At 50.5% G+C, this 23,916-nt stretch overlaps 1 protein-coding gene across 1 annotated transcript in view; it reads right to left on the reverse strand.

Annotated features, from left to right (window-relative positions):
• The window catches only part of STX8 (syntaxin 8), a 79,755-nt gene that overhangs the window by 15,266 nt on the left and 40,573 nt on the right, over positions 1 to 23,916 (reverse strand). The window contains exon 7 of the mRNA XM_031599190.2: positions 10,724 to 10,825. Coding sequence (XP_031455050.2) covers positions 10,724 to 10,825 — 102 coding nt within the window. The remainder of the gene's footprint in view (positions 1 to 10,723; positions 10,826 to 23,916) is intronic.

Here is a 23,916-nt window from a genome sequence, read left to right on the forward strand (position 1 = left end):
CCAAATAACAGCAGCACCACAGGCTCCTGAGTGCAGGTGAGCAGGGCAGGAGGGAGCAGTTATCACCTGCAACCATTTCCCATTATCTACATCACACCCAAACTCAAGCCACGACATGGGAATTGCTCAGCTGAGGAAGTAAAACGAGTTTATAAAAGTTACTGATACGTGAACACTGTACTCTGCCCAATAAACTCCCCCAGAGTGCAGCTGGCAAGACCTCGGCTCAGCACCTGCCAAGCTGCCGGCATCACCGGGTGCTCTCCAGTGGGTGTGAGGCTGCACAGCATCCAGCACCAAGCCCTGAACAGGCTCATTTCAGTTCTGCATGTTCTGCTCCAGGTGAGCTGACTCTGCTCCCCTGCAGAGGGATCTGGACAGGTTGATGGCTGGGCTGAGGCCAAAGGGATGAGCTTCAGAAAGACCAAGTGCTGCATCCTGCACTTCTGTCACAACCCCACTCACTGCTGCAGGCTTGGGGCAGAGTGGCTGGAAAGCTGCACAGAGATAAAGATTCTGAGGCTGCTGGTGGACACTCAGGTGACCATGAGCCAGCAGAGTGCCCAGGTGGCCAGGAAGGCCAACAGTATCTTTGCTTGTATCAAAAACAGTGCAGCCAGCAGAACTGGAGGGGACTGTTTCTCTGTACTCAGCTCTGGTGAGGCTGAACCTCGAGTGCTGTGTTCAGTGTTGGGTTCTCACTACAAGAAAGACATGGAGGCTCTGGAGCGTGTCCAGAGAAGGGCAGTGGGGCTGTGAGGGGTCTGCAGCACAAGTCTGATGGGCAGCTGCTGAGGGAACTGGGATGGGTCAGCCTGGAGAAGAGGAGGCTCAGGGGAGATGTTATGGCTCTCTCAAACTCCTTGACAGGAGGTTGTGGTGAGGTGCAGGTCAGCCTCTGCTCCCAGCTAACAGTGATAGAGAGGTGATGGCCTCAAGTTGCACTAGGGGAGGTCCAGGTTGGATATTAGGAACAATTTGCTCTCAACAAGAATGGTGATGCACTGGTATGGGCTGCCCAGGGAGGTGGTGGAGTCACCATCCCTGGAGGTGTTCAAGGAAGATGTGGATGTGGCACTGAGGATTGTGGCCAGCGGGCATAGTGGGGGTGGGTTGGAGTTGGACTTGGTGATCCTAGAGCTCTTTTCCAGCCTTAATGATTCTATGATGCTGTGATCAGGTGCATCCCAGACTCTGAACAAGCTGAGCTTTGGCTCGGTTGGGTTCCTTCAGAAGATTTCCAAGGCTATAATAACTACCCGTCTCGTGAGCCATTCCCCTGGCGGCTCACAGCCCGTAACATTTCAAACCCACATCCCTCCCTGTGCACACACCCACAGCACAGGCAGAAAGAACCAGAGATCGCCCTTCTGCCTCAACCTCTGCTCCCCATGGGGCTGAGGACAGCAGCTCTGTGCCACCCACGCCGCTCTCCTGGGCTCTTGGCTGCAGCTCCCCATGGGCTGGGGGCACACAGAACTGACCCAATGCACCCTGCTGCAGCCACAGTTTGCCAACACAGCCGGGTCCATTCACACCCAGCAGGCCTCCCGGGGACAAAGCCTGCTGTTCCTTAATTAAGCCTAAGTGAAAGGCAGCCTAACAGCATCCCGCTTCCATCGGTGGGTACCTCAGCCTGCACTTCAAGCGTACCGCTGGCAGACCCAGGCTTTGAGAGCTGCTGGACAGCTTTCCCTTCTAGGCACAGCCTGGCTGCCCAGCCTGCCCTGGCCCTGCCGGCCGTGTTGGATGTGCCTGGGAACAAAGGGGCTGCTGTGCTGAGCACTCCTGCCCCAGCGCAGGGCTGTGCCTGGAGAGCTCCTCAGCACTTCTCATCTCATTAACGTTTCCACGAGAGATCGGAGAACGTATCATAAATCCCTAAGTGCAATCCTCGCAATGGAAGGAGGGTACACGCAGAAGCAGGGAGCTCTGCTCAGCCCCTGCACATCTGCACGTGGATGGCTGTGCACCTGCCTGGTGTGAGGACTTCACCTCGAGTGGGACCCGGAGCGCAGCGCCATGCCTCCCTGCTCATTAGCAATGCCCGGCAACGCTCAGCAGACAAAGCTCTGCAAACAAAGTGCAGGGGGAAGGGGAGAGAGGAGGATTTTTTTTTTTTTTTTTTTTTAAAGAAAGGAGTGCGGAGGAATTCTCCATTCACTGATCTGTAGAATGCATTAATATCCTGAGCTGTTGGCACAGCCTCCCGCGCTCGGGGGACCAACAATGCGAGCAATGACTCCGAGTCTGGGATCCTCAAATAAACCACCCCTGCTGTCATGGCCACCGGGAAGGAGAATAACAGCCATAGGAGCTGACCTTCATTTCGTTGTTTCTCCAGACCCGACTGCTAGACCTCTGTTTGCCTGTTACTAGGATCTCCTGGCTGAAAAATGTAAGCATTTCCTACATGATACAAGAGGCAGTTTATTAGGTAAATAAACCAGGCCCTGAGCGGTCGCTTCTGCTTGGTAATGAGGAGGGCAGGGAAGGAGCAGACCTCCCCGCACCACCTAGAATAACCCCAATCAATGCTCTATAACCAACACCACATGCATATTTTTAAACAGACAGTTAATGAACAAGAGAAGGTCACCGCAGCCCAGCCAACTCGTGAGCAAAGCCATTTGCTCAGAAAACTATGGGCCATAAAAATCACAGCAGGCACTGTCGGCATCATATAAAACCGTCCATCCGTGGATGCAGAAAGCAGGTTAAAATAAGCATTTTCCTGGAGGCTTCTTACAAAAGGAAGCATCGGGGGAGGAGGTGTTTACAGAGCCAACCTCTGCCAAGGGCACAAAGAAGCAGCAAAGGGCACCCGTGGGGACAGCCTGCACCGCTCCTCCTCAGCCCGTCCCCAGGAGCTGAGTGATAAGTGGGATTTAATCACCAGGCAATGACCCAGGTAAAATAATTAAGGCCATTTTGCTCACATGTCCTGCAAAAGGCTGCTGTAGTGAATGACAGCCAGTTTTAGGCTTCCCAGCACATCCCTGAGATAAATATAAGAATCAGACAGTTTTAGAAAGCATGGCTTGGAAAATGAAGTTTCTGCTGAAACAGAGCAAATGGCACCACTTTCCTGCCAAAAAGGCAGTGTTTGGTGCTTGTTGAGATAGATGATCACGAAGAAACAGCAGCTCCTGTGTTATGGGATGTCAGGGATGCTGCACACGACACCCATGTGGCACTGACCCCCCTGCAGGCACACACAGCTTCACACCTGCAGCTGCTCTGCCAGTCCCAGTGCTCACCAGGACTACACAGCAAAGTCAGAGCATAAACTGCAAAACAAACCCCTTCCTCCTTCCAGTCCCAAAGCAAAAAGTTTCAGATGCATTGAGGTGCAGGTGGGTTCCACTCTGCCAGCACTGCACAGGACGCTGCTGCTGCATGGTGTGCAGGACGTCCAGCTCAATGAAGTGTCCCTGCTGCAAGGAGTGGCACCGTACTGACATAGCCACACTGATGTCACCACGAGGGTTTAGGAAGTGGTGCAAACCTGAGCTGCAGCATGGTTACTGGAACAGCAGCACACTGTGGCCATTGCTGCAGGACACCCAACAGCACCGTGTTCAGGTGCAAAGCACGCCTGCAGCCTTGGGCTGGTGCTGGCCCTGGGTGGGTGCTCAGCACCTACACAAACACCTCCTTGATAGCTCCATTAGGCTGCAGTCCCACCTTCCAGCTGTGTCAGAGTGATGTCAAAGCCATGGACTGCAATCTGCAAAGCCTGCACTTGAATACAGCACTAAATGGGGCTCTGACCACTCCATGCATACAGCCCTACGCACGGCTCACTGTGCCTTCCCAAACCAGCCCAGATGTGCAACATGCTTTAATTAACACTCTTCTGGAAGCTTAGCTTCTGCCATTTGAATGCTTCAGGATGAACACAGCGTGAACCTATCTGATTTTCTCCTTTATTCACCTAACTTTTAAAGTGACATGGCAGACGCTCCCCAAGGTCTGAACCCCTCAGGAGGGCAATCCCCTCTCTGTAGCTCCAAGCCTGCAGCAATCCCACCACTGCCTGCCCTCCTGCAAAACAAAGCTGTAAGATCACAGCCCCTCTTGATTTATAAACCCCACTTCTGATGGAACCAACATCCTCTATGCATCTCAGAAAGCCCTGAAGAGACAACATAACTGCTTTGCCCCTCGCAAGCCCATTTCTCCATTGACCACATCCTTTGTATTGTTCTGTGCCACCAGTGCCCGGGGCGGGCAGTGCTGTGCTCCAGATGCAGCCCTGCTCCCTGCCCCATGCTCTAGGTACAGCTGCACTGTGTCAGGCATGTGGGTCCCCCCAGTTTAGCTTCATTGCAGCACAAAGTCCCCAGCCCCAAACTCTGCTGTATTCCAGCCCCAGTTCAGGCACTGCAATTATCAGTCGCTGAGTGTGCTTGGAGGGAAAAGGCAGGAGGAGGCGAGCTTAGCTGTACAAATTATCACATTTCAGCACCATTTTCAGAAATACAAATTTATGATTTAATTCTGCAACATGTATCCTTGGAAACCTAGCTGTAAAGCAGTCGCCCTGGGATATTTCACACAATTCCTAGTGTTTTTTTTTTTTCTTCCCCATATTCAAACACAACTAATTGCTAGGCCTATTGGTGTGATGGACAGCCTGGGCACACAGCCTGCCCAGGGGCTCATTTCACCACCAGCCTGGTACAATATTGCTACGCGGGCTGACAGCAGCTGCTCTAAATCTCCTGATAGGTATGAACAAGCACTGATGAAGTTGGAGCTGTTTGAACAGCTGCATATGCAAATGTAATTAAGAAGATGTCTGCTGCTGTTGGCTCTCCTCTCCATCCCCCCCTCTTCTCCCTTTCTGGCACATTAGGTGCTTCCCAATGGGGGGGCATTCAAACTGGTTGCCACCTCCCAGCTTCAGGCCTGAACCTGTGCCTGATTTGTGTGCTGCAAATGAGCCCCAGAAGTGCCACTCTCTGGCTTCCTCTCCCATCTTTATGGTGTCTTACTGCTCTCGAACAGCAGATAATTTGGGGGTATAAATGGGGTCTGAGCACTGAGACGATGCTGCTGTTTTTTCAGCACGTTGAGCCAGGCACGTGGGCTGGGATGGGTATCACAGGGAACCAGGGTGGCTGGTGAAGCCAGGAGGAATGATGCTTACAGGGCTCCAAGTCACTCCATTCAAAGCCAGCATCTCCAAACCTACCTGTGTACACAGCCCAGCACAGAGCAGCATGGAAGGCAGTGGTTCCTGCTGCACCCAGACCAGGGCAGCCTGCCCAGCAGTGGGGAGCAGAGCACATCTGCACTGCTGCACCATGGAAGAAGGGAAGAAGTGATGTGAGCATTTAAAGCCTCTTTGATTAACCCCAGCAGGATGAAGGCTCCAGAGCAAACTGCAGAAAGACTAATTAGAGCATGAAGCTAAATGGTAAACAGGGTAGAAAACAATGGGAATGTTCTGAAGGGAAATCAGATCAAACAGAGCTAATCAGGTTAGGCTGGTAAGATAATGAATTTTCTAGACAAAGGAAGTGTGATAGATCCCATCCACGCAGACTTTGGCAAAGTGTGTGATACAGAGCCATGTGGGAAATTAGGAACTGAAAAAAAAAATGGGGATTAGCAGAACTGTAAGGCCTGGAAGTGGTGAAAGGCGAAGCGGCGTTGAAAGAGTGATCGGGATGGATGGAGGTCACTGGAGGAGCTCCTGGAGGAACTGTCCGGAGGCTGATCTTATTAAATGGTTTTATTAATGACCTTGGCACAGAAAGTAAGTGTGCTAATGAAACGTGCTGACGACACAAAGCTGGAAAGCGCCGTCGGTACAGAGGAGAGCTGGGAGACCAGAAATGGGTGACTGTGAAGACAAATGGAGAAGGCTGAACCTGACAGGACAGAAGGGGAAGGCACACACGTGGGACAAACACTACGTTTTGCCATGAGCTAGAACGACAATGAATTCAGGTGGAAAATTCTTATGAATGAGAAAGGCCCAGGGAGACCTCTAGCACAACCAGAGCACTGCTGGGGCACGTCAGGCATGGAGATTTGTGTAAGAGAGGCAAAAATTCAAGTAGGAAGAAGCACAAAAAAAGGACTTGTCAGAACAGGGGTAATTTTAGTAGATTTAAATGTAATGATGCTTGTCCAGCCACACAAACAAAGCGGGGGGTGAATGCTGAGTGACTATTCAAGGCACACCAGAACAAGGGCTGCACAAGGACTAAATGAAGTATCCCTGACAAGTTTAGGCTGGGGATAAGTTTATGACCACTGTGAGCTCCCAATAGGAGTAATGGGGAGGAAGAAACGAGCTTGTTCTGGGAAATTTATCTTGAAGTGATGCTATGACCCAGAAGGCTCCTCCTGTCCTTCAGTGCTCAATGCAGTTACAGCAGCTGGGAGTGGTGAGCCCCTCACCTGGGCAGCAGGGCAGCAGGGCAGCAGGCAGTTCCAGCCCCTGGTGTTACTCTAAGGCTGTTGATGAGTATTTAGATCCAGCACCTCTGATCGGCTGATCCACCTCAACATCTCAACACGAGCGGTTTTCAGCCGAGTGCTTCAATGAATGATACAGAATGCACAAGGAGGTGGCTCCTTCAGGCCACTGAAGCAGGGAAAGGCTGTTCATATTTTGGGAAAACAAGACGGTAAGACAGCAAACAGAAGTCTCAGAATGGCTCAGCACCAAAACCGCCTGGCCTGTTTCAAAAGCTGCCCTATTAACATAATTAACGAGCCCCATTTCTGCCACGTCCCTAAGCTCGTCTGCTTTGAGGTTTCCTTGGTGTCTAATGAGACGCAGCTCCCCCACGCCCTCCCCCTCAGCGGGACCTTAATTGGGTCTCTGTGCTAACGAGGAGACACAGCCAGGTGGACCTGGAGGAAGTGCCTATCTCTGTGACCTCCACCTCCTGCCAATGTCAGCCCCGCTCAGCTGTGGGCACAGTGGGGTGAGGGGGGGCACAGCAGCATGCCCCCCACAGCACACAGCTTGCACAGCCCTTCCCCAGGCTGTGTTATCACATGGAGCAAAAAGGAGCTGGAGGAGAGGAAGAAATCACTCCTTTGCAAAGTTTTCTCGCAGTGCTAACAGCCCAGAACAAGCTTGTCAACACATCAGTGCTTATGGGAGAAAATGAAGAAGGGGGAAAATATAAAGCAGGAAAATACAGCTGCCAGGGCAAGGATTTGTCCCATCCAGGAGGCTCTGAGCCGCTGCAGGGGGGAGGAATCCCAGAAAGGAGCGGGCAGGAAAGGCTGACCTCATGGCACCGACTGCAATGCTCCAAAAAAAGGACAGCACTTGTTCCTGTGAGCACATGGTGTATGTCAGGGGAACAAACCCCAGCGACTGCTTCCATAGCCCAGACTGCAAATTAAACCCATGGCAAAAATCAGTAATTAGAGCAGGGCGGCAGGAGAGGCCCGGCATGCATGAATCACGCTTCTTTAGAGGAAACCTTGTACAGTCTGGGTATCCTGCTTTAAAACTAGGAGACCTCCTGAGAACTCGCAGAGTTCACTCGGGTTTTGGGGTGATGTGGGATAAGCTCGGGGCCAGGAACTGCCACAGTGCTGCAGGGGCTGCGGGATGGGGGCAGTGGGAGGCGGCTGGATTGCATTGCCATCTGGTGGAGCAGGGGAAAAGGAGATGGATGGGAGCTGTAATCTGTGTGCTGTGTACAGACATGGGTGGTGCTGAGGTACCGTGCTGCAGGTGGGAGATGATGCTGGAGCCAATTGAGGCTCAATGCTGCCCAGGATGCAGCCTGGGGCTGGGAGCTCTGACAGCAGCAGTCGGGGCGGTCCTTTTCCTCTCCACACATTTTTTCCTCCTAGGAACAGGAATGGATGAGATCACAGCTGGGCTACCTCTACCAAGAAAAAACAGAACTACGGAGGGATTTGAGGGGATTGCACTGTGAAGGGACAAAGCTTTGTGCCACGTCATCAGGTTTGTTCAGCTCAGGGTTTGTTTGAGGCACATTTGTTTTTCCCCCAGCACCTCAACTTGAATCACACTCCCAGTTGTTTGTTATTATACTTCTATTCGTTTATTTTTAAATGCAGTTCTTCAGAAGACATCCCGAGGGTTGAAGCTTCTAATAAAAACGTTATTGAGAAATGATTAACGAGCATTGTTCTGCACAACAAACCCCAAAGGTACACGAACTGGGAGAACACAGGGACAGGCAGACAAACCCAAAGAGCCGCTGGTGAAGCGGCCGTGCTCGGATGGCACAGCCAGGTCTGGAGCAGGCAGCCCAGCATCTGATGGATGACTTGTGCGTATGGTTTGGTGAAAGCTGCAGATGAGTTTCGGAAATCTCAGCAATATGTATGCCCTAAGATCCCTTCTCAATGCCCAGCAGACGCTGAAAGGAAATAATGCCAAGCAGCGTGCAAGCATTCGCCTGCAGATGACTGATGATTTTCAGCAATAATTTCATAAACGCGGCACATAAACTATTCCATGGCCCTTCTTGCACTGCAATCAATGGGACTTCCACTGCCACCAGCTCAGGGCTGCTTGGGGCCACCAAGGGAGATGGGCCCAAGCTGGGCAGCCTCCATGGGCAGCTTTCCGGGGTGAGACTGTCAACAGCTCACAGAAAAATGTCACTGCAAATAAGCTGCAAACGCAACGAGGCATCCGACACAACCTGGAGGCTCCAGCCAGGAGTGTGGGGCTGGGCTGCAGCTCCAGGTCAGTGCTCCCCACTCTGGAGGATGTCACACCCATCCCTGAATCTGCCCCAAAGCCTCAAGTGGTGCTTGCATGAGAGCAAGACATTGAAATATTGATGGGAATTGGATTTCATCAGCAATACTTTGATTTTATTATTATACTGGCTGCTAACAAAGAACGCCCATTAATGTGTTACATTCCTGCTCATAAAAGGGTGATTATTCCACTGCTCATGCCAGAGTGCTCTGCTTGGATCCACAGCCCATTGCTCCAATACATCTACTCATTGGGGAAAGGAAGAAAAAGACGTGAAGATTTCAAGTGAGGAAACACAGGGAAAGACACTGGAGCAGCACAGATCTGGGTACGGACAGATGTGGGGAGCAGGACTGAGGATACTATTGCTGTGCATGCAGAAACCAAAAGTTACTGATGGCTTCATCAATTTAAACAGTGTTAGTGGAGAAATGCACTCTGAGAAGTCACCTGGCAGATGCCTGTCTTCCTGCTGCTCGGCTTTGTTCAAGAAATAATCTTATGTATGTGGAGGGTTTTTCTGGACTTCATGTGCTTGGCACTGAAAATTGCTGGTTTAAGAGTGGAAAAGGGACAGGAAGAGTGCCATCAAAGCCTACATCTTCCAGCATTACTGTTCTGAAACTCATGATTAGGCAGGGTAAAACAGCTACTCGAGGCAACACAGTGTTCACATATATCCAAATTGTTATGCAAACACAGAAAGACCTACTGGAGCAGACAGAGCAGACACGAAGAGGCATCATTTCTCACCACCCTTTAAAGAAAAAATGTTTTTCAATGCAGAAAGGGTGAGAGAGGTCACCCCCAAGGCATCCAGCCTGGGATCCTCCCAGCCTTCATCTCTCCCTCCTCCTCCTCCTCTTGAATTCCCCAGCACAGCCCGCATGGCCTTTAGAGTTAAAGAGACAGGCTCATTATCTAGCAGCATTGTTGGGCTCTGCATTTGCATTAAGAGCCCAGAAAGGGGGAGAAATACCCAACATGCAGAAGCCATTCCCTGCAGACAGCCTCCTGTCCCACTGTGGGTGCGGGTGCAGAAATGGAGGGGCTGCACAGGGCACCTGACATCATCCAAGTGCAGTTATTTTTAAATCAAATTGATCTTGAGTCAGCATTAGAGATCTGAAACAAATGATCAGTCATGAACTCTGCAGACACATCTTCAGCTCTGCCTGTAGTTGGAATATGAGAAATCGGTGACAAGTGTCCCTGATGAGTTCACTTTAACCTCTAGAAGAGACCACAGATTTCGATTTGCACCAGCCAAGCTTACAACAAGCTAAACGTGATGGAGAAGCAAATCAATCCCTCAAATATATCTTTGATGCCTGAGGGACACCTCTCTGCTGCTGAGCTGGTGTCCTCACTGCTCTGCGTTGTCACAGCACAGAACAGAAGCTCCCCCAGGCAGAAAGCTTCGCTTCACCCAGCTTGTGGCCAAGCCAATGTGTTTTCTGCCATCGCCCCCAGCACTGCAACCTGTACACAGAACCTGCTCTCACTAATGGGAAAAGCACTGCCTTGCTTTGGCTATGAAACAGGCAGCCTGGAGGAGCTCTGCTCGCCTGCATGCAACTTGAAGTGTCACTAGTGAGGATTTCACGTCTGGCAGCTCCGAGTGCCATTGGGTTGGGACACATTCCTGCAGGACACCACCAGGAACGCCCTGCGGCACCACTCCCCGCTGTGACTATTTCTTCTTTCTGGTAGCTAGCAAGTTTTTAAACCTCATTAACATGGACCACACTAATTTCACACAGTTCTACAATTTCCCATCAGAACATTGTGCAACACCAGAGCGAAATGGCACAGGGAAGCTAACAGTACCAACACACAGAGAGCCTGCAGCACTGGCTGAAGGCACACGGAGGTTGGAGAGATGGCTTCCTCCCTTCATAGGAAATCTTCCTTGGGAGAAGCACAGCACACAGCCTCAGGGCATGACTTGTGCCACTGCCATTTAGTAACAGCATGGGATTTGTGCTCATTTCCTACCGCAGGACGTTGACTTTCTGTCCACCATCTTCACGTGCCGTGTCTGAGTGCGAAGCTTGCTGTCCGTGTTCTCCACCAGGTTCGTGAGGTCATCGATGATCTCTGGGGAAAGAGAAACACAGCATTAACCCTGAGGCTCCAGCAGAGAAAGTGGCTGCACCCCTTGGCTTCCCAGTCCGACAGAGCACAATGTGAGGGGTGGGCAATACCAGGCAGGAGACTGCAGCTTCAGATTCAGCTGGAAGGGACAAAGCTACAGCCTGCTAGAGCAGGACCAGTCATCCAGTACGGGAGGATGGGAAATCTGAACTCTCAGACCCTGGAAGACAGCATCTCAGCACTCAGAGCTCACTTGGCTGCTAAGCAGTCACTGCAATGAGAAGCACTGTCTTCCTAAATGCTTTTGGGAGCACTTGGTGAGATGCCAAACAAGCAATAGGGGAGGATGCAGTGCGAGCCTCACACTGTTCCACTGATTGGAAGTAGGAATGGCAGCGCTGCCTGCAGCCCAGATGGTCCTCAGGGGAAAGGAAAGTGAGCAAAATTTCTCCTACATCCACTTCTAAGAGAGGGGAAAAGAAATTTCAAGGCAACCCACCTCATACACCTAACAACTTTATCTGTGTCACAGAAATGGGATCGGGTAAAGGCTCAGACCAAGAGCCTGGTGGGCTGATTGACTGGGGTTTTCTGAACTTGTAAAATGAAAAGCCATGTTGGGGCACCAAATTTCCTTCTTGCTGACTGCGATGCTTAAATCAAGTTGCAATATGCAGACACTGCTTGTTCCTGGGAGCACAAACGCACGGCGTTTGTGTGGTTTTCTATCTGCAGGTAGGAATGATTCTGTGTGTGTGAAAAATCGAGAGGAGGACACCAGCCACAAACTGAATGCTGTTGCAAAATGCTTTCCTCTGGTTACACTCCCAGTACTTTCCCTGCTATTGATCGTTGTCCTAGTAAGTCTTGTCTGTCTTTCTGGAGCAGGTTATTCTGTGCTCCTTCAAACCTGACTTTGCAGACATCTATGCCAGGAGCAAAGTGATGGCACTGATGGGACCCCCCTTGTGCTTCCAAATCCTGCTGGCAGCTCAGCTGTGGACCTCATGTCTGCAAGGGATGCAACCACAATGCACCAACTTTGCAGCATCAGCTCCTGCTCCAACAGCTGCACGCTGTGCTGAAGTCAGAGGAAATTTCCACCATGTTTTACTCTCCTAAGTTAAGGATAGTTAAGAGAATTAAGCACAGTGCTCCTAAGAACGCCCCTCCAGCTGCCCCACAGTGCTGCAGCATCTCCTGTGCCCAGTTCCCAGTTCAGGTGTTCATCCTCCTTCGCTCCCACCCAACTTTCCCAAGTCCCACATCCGCAGGGCAACAACATTTTGAGGAAACTTTATCTGTTCCGTGTGATTCAGCACAATGGGAAAACCAGCTCAGCTCTGCCTGCAGGGCGGGCTGCCGTGGCTGCCTCCGAGTGAAAAGAAGTGCCGAAAGTTCCCATCGCCGCCAAGGACAGCACGATAAGCACGCCTGGGAAATGAGAGCCTTTCCCTTGCCAGCTCCGACCAGACCCTCCTTGGAAAACATCCTGGCACACAAACCACAGCTAAATGATCACAGATGCACACAGGAACGCTTTCTGTCATTTCCAAGCCCAAAGGGTCTCAGTGGGGACCGTCCCTGGAGCAGACCCACCTGCACGCTGCTCCTGCCCCAGGCAGCACCCAGCAACACAGCACTGGCACCACAGCCAGCCCTGCCCTGCCACGCTCCATCCGCATGGAGATTAAAGGATTCTTCCCTGCTACAAAGCCAAGGGAAGGCAACGGGAATGCAGGCTGTGCCGAAGCACTGATGGGTTCTCAGGCAGGCAGAGCTGCTGCCAGAGCAAACCCCCAGCTAGGAAAGTCATAAGAGCACTGAAGACCTTTGGTGGCTCTCAGTATTGCTCCTTGGCGTGACCCACAGCTCCTCTGCAAGCAATCACCTTTAGGATGGAAATTCTTCTATTAGCTCCCATTCACCTGATCACGCAATAAAATAAAAATAGGCAGAAAAGTGAGGAAAGCAAAGGAGTGAGGCTTCCCCTCTGTGAGGGAGCAGGGAAGCAGGCTGAGGACTGAAAGGCTGCCAGTGACCATACAGAGGACATTTCTGTCACACTGCACTCCAAACCACACTGAAACCACTGGCACAGGCATAGGCACAGCCCTACAGGGATCCCAAGGCAGGAAGCAAAACCTCTGGCACAAGCCTGGCATTGCAGCAGCGAGCAGCAGGAGTCCCATGGCTGCTGCAGGTGGAGCACGGGTACCTGTGCTCTGGGGACAAGTGCTTATGCGCAAGTGATCGTGAACATCCATACTGCAATGGACGTTACTCAGCAAAGTAACAGCACTCCTGGAGCCAGGATCCTGAATCCATCAACCAGACAAAGCCACAGCTGTTCTGCCCTTCATGGCCAAGAGCTGCAGCCCCAAGCAGTGCATCTGTGGGCAAAGGAAACAGCAAAGTGAGCAGTGATAAGACAGATAAGATTGAAATATTAGACCTTTGGAGGCATATATTCTGAAATATTTGACTTTGGGGGCTTGAGTTCCGAGTTCAGCCCGCTTCCTCTGCAGCCAGGAGCAGAAGAATGCAGGCATCTCCCTGCCTTGCACAGGAGGAACACCTCCTCCCATAGGGAGAACCAGGCTCCCTTCCTCCCTGCCCTCACACGTGGCTTTACATGACACTTGATTTTGGTGACCTCTCCTTTGGGTCACACTCGCTGTCTGTATTGGAGGGAACCCAAAAGCCAGGCACCAAAGGAGCACAGAGGGAAACACACTCGGCCTGGGGTCTGTGCTCTGTGGAGCAGCATGAATGGCCAAACATCTCCTTCCCAGAGCTTTCTTTGGTGGGTTCACAATTGCAGACTGTTCAATAGCATTTATCAGTGAGTAACCCATCTCCATGCTATATCCCTCTGTGAGTGTTGGAAGACTGCAGTCAGCCTCAAGAAAAACACAGAGAGAGCTGAAGCCATAACATTTTATGCTATGTAAAAAAAAAAAAAACAAAAACCAAAACCCTACAATAAGGCTGGAATTCAGCACAGCAGCCAAGCAGCCTTTCTCCCTCCATCAGGTCTCAGGGCTTCAGGAGGAGGTAAATACCAAAGAAATGAATCATATATTGAACGCCAACCTCTGTATGTCCAAACCCTATAATTACATGGTAATAGGAAAGCAAGCATTGTTCAAGATGCCAGCGGTATGAAGCGAAGATTACAACTAATGGAAGCACATCAGAAACCCAAAGCACCTTCGTGCAATGTGCCAGCTGCAACATCAAGGCAGACTGAAAGGAGAGAACCAGTGACAACCACAGCACCAGGAATGGGAATTTCTCTGCACCTCTGCAGACAGCACCTGGTTTTTGAGGTCCGCAATGCGTGCAGCTCTCTGCTCAGCTCCAGGAACCCCAAATCACTGCCCTCACACCAACCTCTGCCCTACTCCAGGACACTGTTGCTTCCCATGGAGCTTGCTTCCTGGATGAGCCCTTACCCATCTTTTCCAGCTCAACTGATGATATTTCATCTGTGCTTTGGCAGAACTTCAGAAAATACTTCTCTAAAAGGAGCAAACCAATGTGCTCCTCTTTACATTTCAGCTTTCTGCTGCTCTGCTAATTTCCAGGGGTTTGATGGTGTCTGGGGCCAGCTGGGTTCTGAAGGGCTCTTCATCCCAGGAGGGATGGATTTGTAATGAGCCATGGGGAAGAGGGGAAGGGGAGGAGAAGGGGAAGAGAAGGAAGGGGGAAGGAAAGAGGAACTAAAGGGGAAGGGAAGGAGAAGGGGAAGGAAAAGGAGAAAGGAAGGGGAAGGGAGGGGAAGAGGAAGAGAAGGGAAGAGAAGGGAAAGGAAAAGGGAAGGGAAGGGGAAAGTTGTCTCTGTATCCAGCTCTGACACTGCCATGCCAAACGCAGCACCTCATCCTCTCGAAGCAGCCGTGGTTTGGAATTGCACCCCGGTGAGCAGGAGCAGCTCCAGGCCATCAGCTGCAGAAGTGCTCACCAGGTTTTTCACAAAGAGCAGCACCGAAAACAAACAGCAGCACCGATTCCAGCAAACAGTTACTAGTGAGAGTTATTTTAAAAGCACACACTGAGAAGTTTTCCCTTTTCCAGCTGCTTATTTTGTTTTATTAGAACAAAACCCATGGACATTAATTTTACTTGTACTTAATTGAATAATTTCTCTGGGGAATAGTTTGGGGCGAGTTTGCGAGCAGCCCCTTTCCAAGAGCCATTACTAATTGGCATATACCACCGTGTCAGTGTGCCAACCAAAACAGTGCACTTTAATGTTACTGGAAGCGCTCTCAGCCCAGATGTGTTGAGAACTTGCAGCGATATAAGGCAGGCAGTAACTCTGTGGATGTGATAGAGCTCTTGCAGCATCCTCTGCCAGTTATCTGGAAGGAGATAAGTCTCCTTCAGCAAAAGCATCTCAATGCAAAGCCAGGTCATCTGTTCCTCCCTTTTCTTCCCAGCAAGTTGTATGGCCTTAAGTTGCACCAGGGGAGGTTCAGATTGGATATCAGCACAATTTCTTCTCAGAAAGAGTGGTGATACGTTGGCACAGGCTGCACAGGGAGGTGGTGGGGTCACTATTCCTGGGGGTGTTCAAGAAGCATGGACATGTGGCTCTGAGAGATGTGGGCAATACTGGTGCTAAGCAGGCAGTTGGATGATCTTGGAGATCTTTTCCCATCTTACTGACTCTGTGATTCTCTAAGATACCATTCCCTTTACTCACTGTGTTCAAGGCTGACAAGCATGGTCACCCAGTGCAGCACTGCTGACCTGCAGCATGCACTGCCCCAGGAATTGCCATCGTCCTGTGGTTTATCTGTATTCTAATCTGGAATCTGAGCACTTCAGCTATATAGAGGTGAAGATGTATAGGCCACGCTCTCAGCGCTTCCAGCAAAGTTGTAGGTCACAGGGACAATGCCATGGAACTGCTTTTTTACAGACTTAGCTTTGAGCAGAGAGTCAGACCGCTCGAGGACCAAACAACAGCCATAAATTGGGCATCTCTAGGAAAGCCCAGAGCACAACAGTGCTGGAAGCTGCTCACATTCATACAACAACAGCCTGCCAACCAAAACACATCTCCTGTTGAGGCAGGTTTGTTTTGTGGAAGCCCGCAGCACAGCATGTAAGGACAGAAGCTAATTCCAGCTCTGCTCTTGTTTATTTTCCCCTGATCCAAAACCTAAGCACAATTTTTAAAACGCTGCATTCAGGACTTCTGCATGACAGCCACCTTCTGCCGTGCTGCCTGGAGGCAACCCCACAGAGCAATGGAGCAACAGGAGAACCCCACAAAGGGCCACCCCATGCAGATGGATGACCCCAGCAGTGGGGTGTCCTGAGTTTCCCAAAGCTCATTTCTCACAACATGCCTGCAAACAGCCCCAGCTCTAATGCAGCTTAGAGCAGTGATTATAAATGGCTGGGGCCAACGTTCCTGGGGGAAGAGCAGGGAATTGGTTTTTCAGCCAGAGGGTGGTGATGCACTGGAACAGGTTGCCCAAGGAGGCTGTGGATGCCCCATCCCTGGAGGCATTCAAGACCAGGCTGGATGTGGCTCTGGGCAGCCTGGTCTGCTGGTTGGCGACCTGCACACAGCAGGGGGTTGAAATGAGATGATCTTTGAGGTCCTTTTCAACCCATCCCATTCTATGATTCTATGGCTCTACTCCAATGGGAGCCATTCGCAGGCCGTGGTGCCCAGCAGGATGCAGGCAGCTAGCCCTGCACAGACTCAAGGAGGTTATGTCCAAAACACACAGCTGAGCCATTCTGCAAGTGTTAACTCCAGCACTGCTTCCAACCTGCCACAATTTTTAAGGCTTAAAAGTTAGTGAAACACTTCATGGCTTCATGACAGTCCCAAGAATGAGAGTTCTTTAACAACTGGATATGAAGCGCTCTGCATTTTGAAGCAGATTAAGGGAGACTGGAAAAAATGACCAGTGGTGTACTAGAGACCAAAAACCTATTACATGGAGTGCAACTTGAGGAGCCAAAAGGGAATACCGCTCAACGTGTTGATGTGATGCTGACTTTAGGGATGGGGTTAAGCACTGCAGGTTCCTTCCCTTCCAATTCCATTCATTTTCTGAGCACAGGGCAGTGAGCTCATGGCACCCAGCGTGAAGGACCCGGCCACACCACAGCTTTTGCACAGCCACTCGTCTTCACCCCCAGAAGAAGGAAGGCTCTGTTTGCTTCTTTACACTAAAATATGCTATAAAACAAAACTGCCATTTTAGCAGCCATTGGTGCTGGGACAAAGCCAACCGAGCATCACAGCATCCAGCACAAGGGTGTCATGCTGTGGCCAGCTGCATGGCATTATCCTCTCAGATCACTAACAAGGAGGAAAGACACTTCAGAATTGGTCTATCAATCACAGGAGGAACCAACAAACTTGCAAGTGCTTCATGGCCACAGTACTGGAAGCAGCTGATGGAGCTCAGGTCAGTCCAGGCACCTGGGACTCATCTCCTGCTGACACACTTCATCGGGCTCCTCTGAAATCAGTGCTGAATGGAGGCAATTAGCAATGGGGATGCAGCAGCTAATGGCTCAAGCGGGTACCAGGAACCAGCTGAGCTGCAGGGCAACAATATTCACTGCAATGCTGCTGCAGCATTCCCACCTGCTCCTTCTCACCTGAGACAGGTCCAACACTTGAAAAATGTTTCTGGAACGGATAGCTCAAGAATCCCACGTCTGTAGCCATGGAAAAAGCTCTGCTTGCTTCCAGAAGTGCTTAAAACAACAAGGAGGGTGGAAGAACAACTTCTACAGATAAGGTGACCTGACAGCGCTGAGTCCCAGGCAGCCCCAGCTCATGCTTTGCTTCCTTCCCCCTTCCTCGCAGCCAGCACCAGGCCAACTCTCCCCACGCCTCCCATGGATTCCTGCAGATGTGGCTGTGACTGAGCAGTGTTTGGCGTGGCCACATGCCCATGGGTTTGTGCCGAGCCAGGGGAGGCTGCTGCACAGAGGAGCCCTCACCCAGCTGCTCCTCCACGGCCTTCTCCTTCCCCCGGTTCATCCGTTACAAGGACCAGGAGTGATTAATTGGCACAAGCTGCAGAAAGCAGAGGGCTTGGTGCCACCCCGCAGCGTGCCTAGAGGACACTTCACACCACCGTGGCTAAATGCTGCTTTCACCTCCGTGCACGACTCCTGAATTCCTGCGTGACGAACTCCAGTGCAGGAAGGAAACCTTAAGCCTCCACTTTATCAAGCTGCACAAATACACACTTTATCAAACCGAAGAGATTACTGCTGCTTACTGTGCTACTTTTGCAGCTGTTTGCAGAGCTGGTTGTTTGCAGGCCAGCACACTGCCTTCTTGCAGCCGAGTGCAAGAAAATAACTGTGCGTGCATTGTGTAAGTCATTATTTCTAATTACTTAATTTACATCTCATTTGTTTGTTTGTTTGTTTTAGAAAAAGTACCGGTATCAGGAAAGGTGTGAAAGATCGGGAAAAGCCTGAAGGAGTTTTTGCTATTTGTTAATGCCATTTCTCAGCACACTCGTGCCCAGCAGCTGCCCCACGGCATGGTGCAGAGGCAGTGCTCCCCCTGACAAGGACGGATACCTGCAGAGCACAGATGTGCCTCCACTATTTCTAAACGCAGGGTCCGCAGGGGCCTCCTAAGCCTGACCAGAAAGAACACCATCGGGTTATCTGTCTCCCAGTTAAAACCCACACGCTGTTTCACTTTGCAGCCCCAGTTTTAATAAATCACAACGCCGAGCCCTGCTCTCTGCCTCATTATACTCCTCCTGCAGCCAAGCAAGCCCTGCCCTGTAGGATCTGCCCTTTCTGACTTGGGAGGCGAGGAGCTCTGCTTTAGGACATCTGGTAGTAGGGGCTCCTAAGGTCTGATCTTTCCATATGGGCTGGGAGAAAGTGAGAGATGTTTTCATCTTTTCTTTAAAAGGACAATGAACGCTTGCTGGATCATTTCCAACCCAAATAATTCTGAAACCCAAAAGGATATTAATTGATAGATGCATTGTACAAATCTTCCTGAGCACAAAGGATCTGATTCAATGGCCTGGCCGAGGCCATTGTGCCTCGCTCTAAAAAAAAAAAAGAAAAAAATGTTTTGCACACCATTATACCCTTTCCCAATTCATTCATGCTTTAGAGATTCCCTATACCCTGTGCTGTGGATGCTGATGAACAGCCGCTGCAGTCGCCTTGCACCACCTGGACCTTCCAGTGAGCAGGAGAGCCCTGGGAACAAGGATAAGCCCATCTGCAGGTCCCTTCTGAAGACTGTGCAGGGGTCAGTTTGTCAAATCAGAAAGAAAGAGGTAGCACGATCAGCACCTTCATCAATTAATATGGGAAATCAGGACTCGGTTCCAAGCGAGCCCTCACCATTCTCCACCCCTCACTGCAAAGCTGCACTCACCATTTGAGCAGAAACAACACCTCAGCCATCCCTTTCCTGCACTATTTCTGCAAAGATTCGATTATTTGATACGTTTACAGAGTTTATGAAGCATTTTCCATGTGCAGAAACAGGTGCACTAAACACCAAAATGCTACCTGCACCCTGGCCAAAGATGACACGCTTTTAAGTCCCCAGATCTTGAAGCTGAGCCTGGCTGCTAGCAGCAGTATTTTAAGACTTCAGATGTGAGGCTCTGGGCCTCAATCTTAAATTATTTTTTCAAACCCTCTTAAAACACATTTAATCCTTTGTTTTCTTTCTAAGGAGAAAGGTTTCACATCTGGACTGTCAACCTGCATTCCAAAGCATTAGCTTGGCGAATTAAAGCAGCCGAGCTGTAAATCTCCAAGAAGAGGACTTGTCAGGGCAACAGCAACTCAGCATTAACCCCGGGCCCAGTTCAGCAGGAAAGCAAACAAAAAAAGCCCAAACAATGCAGAGAGTCCCAAGACAACTCGCAAAATGAATCCCACTGCCCAACAGAGCCAGGTGCCCTTACCTTCCTCTTCCTACGAAACACAAAAGCCCACAGAGAGATACCCCCAGTTCCACGGGTAGATTGTGCAGGTTGACCTCTACAGACACCACCAAATGTCTTGAGAAAACTGCAGCCTTCCTAGAGCTGGGCTTTAGAGGGGTCGACACCTCATCCCTTATAACTCCAATAGAGCCAAGGTCCTTGAGCTGCCATTTCTCATGGCTCTGATAAGAAAACTGTCACAAAGCAGAAGGAAAGCAACAAGATGAGCTCCAGAGAACGAAACCCTTACAGCCACATCTCAATGGAAAGCAAAACTTCAGCAATACAGATGGCACCTGTGGCAAAAGGGTGTAGAATGGTAAAAACATAAACAGAAGTATCAGTCTCACCAGTGCCCCCGGGAGAACTGCACACCACTAAAGCATCTCAGCTAATAAATAGTTCAATAATACTTACTGAACATCTCACCATTTATTCATTCAGATTCATAGATGAGCTGCTAAAAAGCAAATTCCATTTTTGCTTTTTTTTTTTTCTTTCTTCATTTTAGAGTGAAAAAGGCTGAGCTGGGCTTCCGAGGAGCCTGCAGTCAGAGCAGCCCATCCCCAGCAGACAGTTGGTGACCGCAGCTGGCTGGTTAACTCTCGTGTCAGCGCTCCGTTCACAAAACACCCTGCAGTCCAACTCAATTATTTCTTATGCTTTCTATTGAAGCACTTTATTAAATCTCTCTTCCTACTAACCGCACAATTCAAAGCTTTGTTTTGGGCTCTGCAGATCACTTCGTTCCTTCAGCTCTGGTTTCCTGACCCCTGCACCAGGAGCTCGGCTGCACCCTCACCCTGAGCACCTCGGCAGATCCCTCCTCCTCCTTCCTGTCTGATTCCTAAACGAACAAGAGCACACACAAGTTTTGCTCCATACTAAAGCAAGTATGCCAAGGAGAAAACGTGAGGTCAGAGCACTGCTGCTATCAGCACTGTGGGCACCTCTGTGCTGCTGTCCCACCGCCTCCCGCGCATCCATGCAGCAGATTGAGCCCCTATCTGCAGGACCTTTCAACAAAAGACACTATTATAAGATTAAAACCTAGTTGAAGTAATTGTGCATGGAAATGCCTGTTCTTAGGGCTGTGGTCCGGCTCTTATCAGGTTTCACGGCTCGCAGAGCAGCCTGGCAGCAGGCTGGTTGCTAATCACTAACTCAGCTGCAGCGCAGTTTCTGCTCACCTGCTTCTTGTCAGACTGAAAGGAGACACACAGCAACACTTTGTGACAGATATTTTCATTAGAGTAACACATTGCTCCTTCACCACCTAAGCTGGGGAACACAGCACCTCCACCAGCCAGCACTACAGGCAGCCTGCTCACCACTCGTGGCAAGCAGCATGCACACTCAGACCTCAAAAGTCAGAAGGAAAGCCCCCAAGAAGGCTTGGATGGAGCACTGGGCAGCCAGTCTAGAACCTCTGATCTGGAGGTTGGTGGCCCTGCCTGTGGCAGGGGGCTTGGAATCTGATGATCTTTGGTGTCCCTTCCAACCCAAGCCATTCTATGATTCTATGATTACCCATTTCCTATCCCACAAGACACCACACATCACCTTACCAGCTGACTGCTGCCTTGAGCTTTTTCTTCATTGGGGGACTCTCCGTGTCGCCACTCCATGGGCTGCCATTTTGACTCCAACTCGCAGTGGTGCCTCCAAACCTCATCAGTGATAATGAAGCCATCTAGGAAACTGTCAACTCCAGTACTGGTTCAATAGCTCCTGACAAACTTGCAGAGGGAGGAGAGCAGCCCTGGCAGACCCCTGTGCTGGTCACATTCCCCAGCCTCACACCTGAGTGCCACTGCATCACTCAGCCAGCTGCTGCTCCTCCAGCTGCAGGCACCTGCCCTGCTCTGGGAGCTTCAGCAGAATGCTGAAGTCCCACCCGCCACAGCTCCCAGCACCAGAACTCTCCTCCTCATTAATCCCCAGTATTTAGGAATCTCTATTGAGCAAAGCCTTCAGCTCAGCAGCTCCCTTCCCTCTCCTACTCTTCCCTTCATTGGTGCAATTTCCCACCCCTGACCACTCTGCAGACTCTCCCTAGAAGAGAACAGACACCACAAACACACTGTGTGCTGAGCTGCTCTGCTGCTGATGTCAATGTGTGATGCAAAAATGCACAGCAAAGCCAGGCAGAAAACACTGCTTTTCTCAGGGTGCTTCGCCAACCACCAGGAGATGATTTATTTGAGCATAACTTCACATCACCACAGGAACTGCTTCTTTCTTTTCTTGTCCTCGCCTCACTTACAAAGTCCAGTACAGCTTCGCAGAGGCTGTTGCCACCATCAGCTGTGGGTTTGGCTGCTTTAAATGTCTTCCAAGTTGGGTGTCCCCACCTCCAGCAACTTCCTCACCCCACTGCAGCTGCAGTTTCAAGGAAGGACAGCATGCAACCTGCATAGCACCGTGGGACTGGTGCTGCCAAAGCGGCAGATGACACAAGGCCATGAACAACCCTGAGCAGGCCCAAAGCACCACACAGACCATATCTGAGCCGTGCCGGTGGAGCTGGATGCCAACAACATGTGTTTCAAGCTTGGAGACTTCCATGCCATGCAGCCCCAGCTAACTATATGCACAGCCTTGGAGGCCCTCAGAACCTCATTCTTACCCACTCACAGCTGCAGAGTTTCCACAATGGTTAACCTACCAGAGATGCTCTTTCTCGCTTCAATTTTCCCCATTTTCTTGGCCAAAGGAGGACAACAAACACACCTGGGGATGTAGACCAAAGGCCAGCACAACCCCAGCACCACAGGACCCTGCTGAGCACTCACCGGTGTGCCCCAGCCCTGCATTAAAAGAAGGCCAAACCCAATGTCAGCGCTCATTTTCTGATGTTTCCTAGATGAGGTAATGGCTTCGAGCAAAAACTGTCGCTCTCACAGGGCAGAGCACACTGCTTACAATGCCAGCTTCTGAAGTGCAATAAGAATTAAAAAAAAAAAAAAAAGAGAGAGAGTTTTGTTGTTTTTGTCGTTGTTTTTTTTCCCCCCTTTTTGCTTCTGAACAACGATACACAAATGGGAGGTGATCTCATCAGCCCACTGGCCCTACTGAAGCAAGGCCATCGCTCGGGAGAGATGTGCTGGCGAGATAGGGCCGGCTGTGAGCAGCATTAATATGGGGGTACAAACGCAGCCCTCATTGCCAGGCAGGGCATGGCTCCAGCTCTCAACACACGTGCTGTACTGAGGCTCTAAGAGCCGTGCAGCCAGACTCACACCTCTGAGACAGAAGGAAGTGACCGACAAACACCCCGAGCATCACTGGCTCGCACAGCACAGCCGCCTTGCACAGGCAAAAGGAGAGGGGAAAAGCACTTGAAAATCCAGGAAGAATAGTAAAACGTGGTTTAGAAGCTCTCTCCTTTCATTTCTCATAAACCAGATCACATCTTCCCCCTGAGTTCCTTTTGATTTCTTTGTTGTCGAAGGAACAATGCTTGAAAGCAAAGAACGCCTCATTTCTGAGATGTTTCTGTTTCCAATTGAGCAGCAGAGCTATTTATTTTCCTAGCTGGTGAAGGAATTAAACAATTTGTCTTTGAAAACCCTGCAAGCCTTCACCCTGACAACCCCCCATCTGCTTTTCAGATTAAGGTACTTTGATTTTTACCAGCTAAAGGTTTATGAACTGCCGTATAAACCCAATTACTCTCATAGTAAATTATTTAAAGCTTACATGTTATTTTTTAAATTTCTCCCCACGGAGCACTCAGGAGATTCGTTAGAGGAAAGGGTGAGCTGCGCTCAAATGAGCAGCAGTGAAATGCATGGGGCTTCCAGAAACTCAGAGCGAGGAAACTTCAGTGCACCAACATGAGGATGAGACACTGCAGGAGAGCCAGGATCCCGGGTGGGGGGCACTGGGACAGAGCTGTACACACAGCCAGCCACTGCTTCTCCAGGCTGCAGTGATTTAAGAGGAAAAGAACCAACCCACGCGTCCCTGGCAATAAGCACAGCTTAACACCAGCAGGAGCTAATTCATTTTCTGCTTACTGGTTTGGGGATAACAGACATACCCCATTTCCACTAAGCAAGGGAATGCCCCACAGCAGCCCTCCTTACAGAGCAGTTCTGACACACGCTCAAATTCCTCCTT

Source organism: Phasianus colchicus, chromosome 20, assembly GCF_987193195.1.
Source record: "Phasianus colchicus chromosome 20, bPhaCol1.hap1.1, whole genome shotgun sequence".
NCBI lineage: Eukaryota > Metazoa > Chordata > Aves > Galliformes > Phasianidae > Phasianus > Phasianus colchicus.